Genomic DNA, 6000 nt, shown 5'->3' on the forward strand with positions numbered 1-6000 from the left:
CTGGCTGCTTCATCAGACAGCCTGTCTCAGCTGATCCCGAGGTGGGAGAGTGCTGTGCTGTGCTGTGCTTGGTGTGAAGCTCAGGGGCGACTGTGACAGGTACCTGAGACAGCGGCATGATGAGAGTGTTTCTGATGCACCTTTAAGAGAAACACTCACAAGGCCGTTTTCTTCTCTTTGTTGCAACTTTATTTTGCTTCGGTTCGAGTTTACTTTTTAATAAAGCAAGACATTTCTTTACACCCACACAGCACACACTCTCCTGCTCACCGAGAGCTTTCTATGGCCCTTTCAGGGTTGGTAAAACTTGTTCAATTTAAATATCATTTATTTTCTTTCTCTTTTTTTTTGCAGTTTCTGTTAACACTCGCACACACTCTCTTTTACTCCCCTTCTCATCTCTGACCTTTCACCTTATTCATTTCTTAAAGGCACAGTGATCCATAACAATGCATGTTTATATGTCTAACTCTTGTATAACAAATGCAACAAAACTAGCATAATAATAAAGAATGCATGGAAGTTGTAGCTACTTTAACTATTTTAAGGATATTAATTTTAGTTTTTAACATTAAACATTTGAATACTTAGTATTTTCTAGGGCTCAACACTTTGAGTATTTATTTATAGTCAGAAAGGCCAGTGAACCCTGAGCTACGTTGACCATGAAGTGCAAAAACACCGATATTAGCACCTACAAAAATGTCCTTTATGTTAAAAAAAATCATTGAATAACAAGTTCTCAGAGTAAGGTAAGGTAGTGTCACATTGGTCATGATACTAGCGGACGAGAGCATTTCTCACCAGTTTAACTAAAGGGATGTGAAAACAAAGGTTCCCGAACAAAAGCGTGTGGGGAGATCACTGAAGTTCACTCAGCCTGTTCCCCCATCGCTGTATCACAGGGCCAATTCCCTTCTCACACATCAATACAGCCTGTTACCACATTGCCCTTTACTGTAGCAAGCAAGGCTGCTAATGGCTTTCTAGTAGCAAGCAAGTTATCTGCTACCTGCTGCAGGGGCCAGATCTTTAGGGCATGGCTACAACCTTTTAAACAGCAGAATAACTACTTATAATTCTTAGACAATCATACGGAAAACCTGTATATGTTTAAAGGATTTATATATGTGTGTGTGTGAGAGAGAGTGTGTACAGTACCGGCACAAATTATGACAACAACAAATGATTTACGGCAATACTAGGAGTGGGGATTCTATTTCTCATTTTTCCTCGCTCAGATTACTGACTTACTAAATACCCTGCTATCTCTGAATAGATAATTGCCTCCTCTTTAAAAAATATGCTAAATATTTTAATGAGCAAGACATCTCACAGGTAGAATGGAACCACGAAACGATATATACTTTTATATAAGTGCTGAAATATGTAGCACTTTCTTATCTCATAGGAAATTTCCAAATCAATGTTCCAAATCACAACATGTTGCTAAGGACATACGGCACTTCATCTAAGAAAAGTAATTCTCTAATATACGCTGTTAAATACAGGTTTAAACTCTGATATAAGCTGTTAAATACAGGTTTAAACATACTTTCTGAAAAATAACCAAGAAATGACAGAAACACAATAATCACAATAATTTATGACTCCCATCTGTATTATTATTAGTGCTTTTAATCGATGAATGTTTTATCGATTAATCACACCTGTGGGCTTTGATCGATTCAACAATAATTGATTGATTAATCTTGTCTAGCTGAGTGCGGTATCAAAAAAATGATGCGCGAAAACGAAACCTTGAAAAATGGCGGAGGGTACTTCTAGACCCTGTCAAAAGGGCAGCTGGAAGGTATCCCCAATATTTCACAATATCTCAGAATACAGAAAAATGATTGGATTTACATGGGGCTGTGTGGTCCAGTAGTTAAAGAAAAGGGCTTGTAACCAGGAGATCCCCGGTTCAAATACCACCTCAGCAACTGACTCATTGTGTGACCCTGAGCAAGTCACTTAACCTCCTTGTGCTCCATCTTTCGGGTGAGACGTAGTTGTAAGTGACTCTGCAGCTGATGCATAGTTCACACACCCTAGTCTCTGTAAGTCACCTTGGAAAAATGCGTCTACTAAATAAACAAATAATAATAAATAATTTACTCATCGGTGCTTTCCTTTCATGGCAGTACTCCAGATCTATCGTATCATCTTAGTTGCAAGTAAGCTGATTTTTCTTTTCACTAGAAAAAGTATCAGAAAATTGTAGAAGGTATCAGAAAATTGTAGTTTTTCTTCCACTAACTAAAATAAAAGAGCACTCAATAAATTACATTTCTCTTCATCTAATAAAATAGCAACTGGTAATTTACAGTAAGATATATACTCTCAATGTATTTCTAATCTTTTTCTTTTAGACATGGCATTTGGCAGAAGGAAACGCAAACTGGCAGTACAGCTAAAACAAAATGGTGAGTACGTCACTAAAAGTGATGTCTTGTAATTGTCTTTCAATACAATTTCATATCACTAGCAAACAGGTGTGATTAATCTATGAAGCAATCGTAGATGGGATGATTAATCGATCAATAGAAAATAACAAGATTAAAACCCCTAATTATATATAATTTCGTATTTAAAATAGATATAGTTTTCAGTAAATGGGAAATATATGCTTCTATCAGAAAATATACTATTTTAATGTATTTTCCAAAAAGTATAAGTTAATGAGATCACATATTATCTAGAACTTGAAGTTACTGTTTCAGTTATTGGATTCTTGCCTGTGCACCTTATTCCCACTGGCAGGTGCCGCGTGAAGGAAATTCAGTCTTAGCAGCTGGCCAGCCAAAGCACTTCTTTACAAGAGACCTCGTCCCATCAGTTCAGTCTGCAGTGTTGAAATATTGCTAGGCACCTTTCCAGTAAAACATTTCCAATGTGATGATAGCACTGCAACCCCCTCCAGGCTCCATGGCATCCCTATCAGCAGATCCAGCTCCCATACTAACGCAATGATGCAGACAAGCCCTGCGGCACAAAGGGGAAACTTTCAGACTCCTGTACAGCAGAACCACAGAGTGAGGAACCCCACATGAACTAACCATGCTTTTAGATTGTGTTGTACTCACTTGGTCATTTCGCCTGGAGGGTGGAATTGTCCCACCCCTTCAATAGCTTCTCTCATTTGCTTATTGACTGACATGCTCTCAGCCAGTAACATGCAATGACCCAGAAGACCAAGGAAGTGCATGTTTATTGTATTTCCTGTGAAAAAGGCAGAGGAAATTGAAACTTCTTTTAACCTAAAGTACTGTAGTACCCGGTATCATGCTTTGAAATACATGTTGGTTATAAAACTGCATTTGAGACCAGTATAGCTGATGGAAATACAAAATATGGTTATGAAATTGTTTTGTTATCTTCAATTATTGAATGCTTTCTCATACCTATCTGGTATGCATGCTCTCACTAAGCTGCACTGACACTGCTGTGACAGGCTGTCTTAACCCTGAGGACTGCATTGTTCATTTCTGGTTTACACACGCTTATGTGGAAAGACTGTTTTTGAAATGGGTGATACCTTTATTCTGTTTAATAATGATCTGTTGGTACCGGTACAAGCTCATTCGGTCCTCATCGTTGACCAGTTTAAAAGTGCACAAAACAACTTCGAGTATTTTCATTTTTGTGTATAAAGTTCATATTAAGAAAAGATAGAACTTACTTGGTTTTGTTTGGAGTTTTCTGTTAATAAGTTACTGGCAGAGTCATATAAAGCTGGGAACCTTTTTGAAATTCTGTATATATATATATATAAAAAAAACTAAAACAACGGAACATTTCTGATATGTTGTAAATCTCCTCTCCTGCTCAAACACACTGTAATACCTGCTCCTCTGAGTCTTCTCTGCTCCTCTCCTTCTCAAACACACTGTAATACCTGCTCCTCTGAGTCTTCTCTGCTCCTTGCCTGCTCAAACACACTGTAATACCTGCTCCTCTGAGTCTTCTCTGCTCCTCGCCTGCTCAAACACACTGTAATATCTGCTCCTCTGAGTCTTCTCTGCTCCTCTCCTTCTCAAACACACTGTAATACCTGCTCCTCTGAGTCTTCTCTGCTCCTCGCCTGCTCAAACACACTGTAATATCTGCTCCTCTGAGTCTTCTCTGCTCCTCTCCTTCTCAAACACACTGTGATACCTGCTCCTCTGAGTCTTCTCTGCTCATCTCCTGCTCAGACACACTGTAATACCTGCTCCTCTGAGTCTTCTCTGCTCCTCGCCTGCTCAAACACACTGTAATACCTGCTCCTCTGAGTCTTCTCTGCTCATCGCCTGCTCAAACACACTGTAATATCTGCTCCTCTGAGTCTTCTCTGCTCATCTCCTGCTCAGACACACTGTAATACCTGCTCCTCTGAGTCTTCTTTGCTCCTCTCCTTCTCAAACACACTGTGATACCTGCTCCTCTGAGTCTTCTCTGCTCATCTCCTGCTCAAACACACTGTAATACCTGCTCCTCTGAGTCTTCTCTGCTTTTCTCTTGCTCAAACACACTGTGATACCTGCTCCTCTGAGTCTTCTCTGCTCATCTCCTGCTCAGACACACTGTAATATCTGCTCCTCTGAGTCTTCTCTGCTCATCTCCTGCTCAGACACACTGTAATACCTGCTCCTCTGAGTCTTCTCTGCTTCTCTCCTGCTCAAACACTGTAATATCTGCTCCTCTGAGTCTTCTCTGCTCATCTCCTGCTCAGACACACTGTAATACCTGCTCCTCTGAGTCTTCTTTGCTCCTCTCCTTCTCAAACACACTGTAATACCTGCTCCTCTGAGTCTTCTCTGCTCATCTCCTGCTCAGACACACTGTAATACCTGCACCTCTGAGTCTTCTCTGCTTCTCTCCTGCTCAAACACTGTAATATCTGCTCCTCTGAGTCTTCTCTGCTCATCTCCTGCTCAGACACACTGTGATACCTGCTCCTCTGAGTCTTCTTTGCTCCTCTCCTTCTCAAACACACTGTAATACCTGCTCCTCTGAGTCTTCTCTGCTCATCTCCTGCTCAGACACACTGTAATACCTGCTCCTCTGAGTCTTCTCTGCTTCTCTCCTGCTCAAACACTGTAATATCTGCTCCTCTGAGTCTTCTCTGCTCATCTCCTGCTCAGACACACTGTAATACCTGCTCCTCTGAGTCTTCTCTGCTTCTCTCCTGCTCAAACACTGTAATATCTGCTCCTCTGAGTCTTCTCTGCTCCTCGCCTGCTCAAACACACTGAGTTACAGCAAATCAAAACTCCATACAGTGCATTGAATTACTAGAAAATGTATCTAATGCCCACAATCTTGTTAAGGCGTATTTTTTAGGTAATAGGTATTTTTAAAGTGCAGTCTTGTCAGTTTGTTTGCTGGAGCCACGGAAATGAGCTGCAAATCTATTTCAATGTATTGATAAATTCATCACATTAAACTGCCATGATCGCCTATTTATTTTTAAGTGCACGGATACAGTAGCCTGCAATAGGTTTTCTGCCATTTGCATGTAAATATCATTTCAACAGCAAGATCGGTACCACAAGTCAGTTGTCTCTTTATACACAGGCACTCCACAGCAGATGCTGGCGAGCGACACCCCCTGAGGAATCCTATACAAAAAACGGCAACTTGACACAGCCAGTACATTAACATGCGCTCCCCTGACTGTGATGAAAGAGTGATGCAGAGATGAAGTGAAAGTCCAAACCATTAGTTGTGTCCATAACGTCCATATTTATTAAATCGATTCACAAAACAATTCACCCCTATACCAGCAGTCCCAAACAAAAACACACTCCTAAACCACAATCATCTGTGCACGAAACTGCTCCTTTAATCCCGAGTAGTGCTTGGGTCCATGCTGTGCAGTGACAAACAAAACACACACACACGCTCCGGCTGGAAATTACGTCTAAGCGTAAGGGGGCCTGTGGCAGGCTGGCTTGCAGTGGTGAGGTGTGGTGACGTCACGGACCAGGAAGTAAAAGAACCACAACAATGGATGGG

At 40.8% G+C, this 6000-nt stretch overlaps 1 protein-coding gene across 1 annotated transcript in view; it reads left to right on the plus strand.

Annotated features, from left to right (window-relative positions):
* The window catches only part of spata20 (spermatogenesis associated 20), a 146755-nt gene extending 144329 nt beyond the window's left edge, over nucleotides 1–2426 (plus strand). Inside the window, exon 16 of the mRNA XM_058989986.1 lies at nucleotides 2373–2426. Within this exon, the coding sequence (XP_058845969.1) occupies nucleotides 2373–2417 (45 nt within the window). The 3' untranslated portion in view covers nucleotides 2418–2426. The remainder of the gene's footprint in view (nucleotides 1–2372) is intronic.
* The last annotated feature ends 3574 nt before the right edge of the window (nucleotides 2427–6000 follow it).

The sequence above is a fragment of the Acipenser ruthenus genome, chromosome 17 (genome assembly GCF_902713425.1).
Source record: "Acipenser ruthenus chromosome 17, fAciRut3.2 maternal haplotype, whole genome shotgun sequence".
Classification (NCBI taxonomy): Eukaryota; Metazoa; Chordata; class Actinopteri; order Acipenseriformes; family Acipenseridae; genus Acipenser; species Acipenser ruthenus.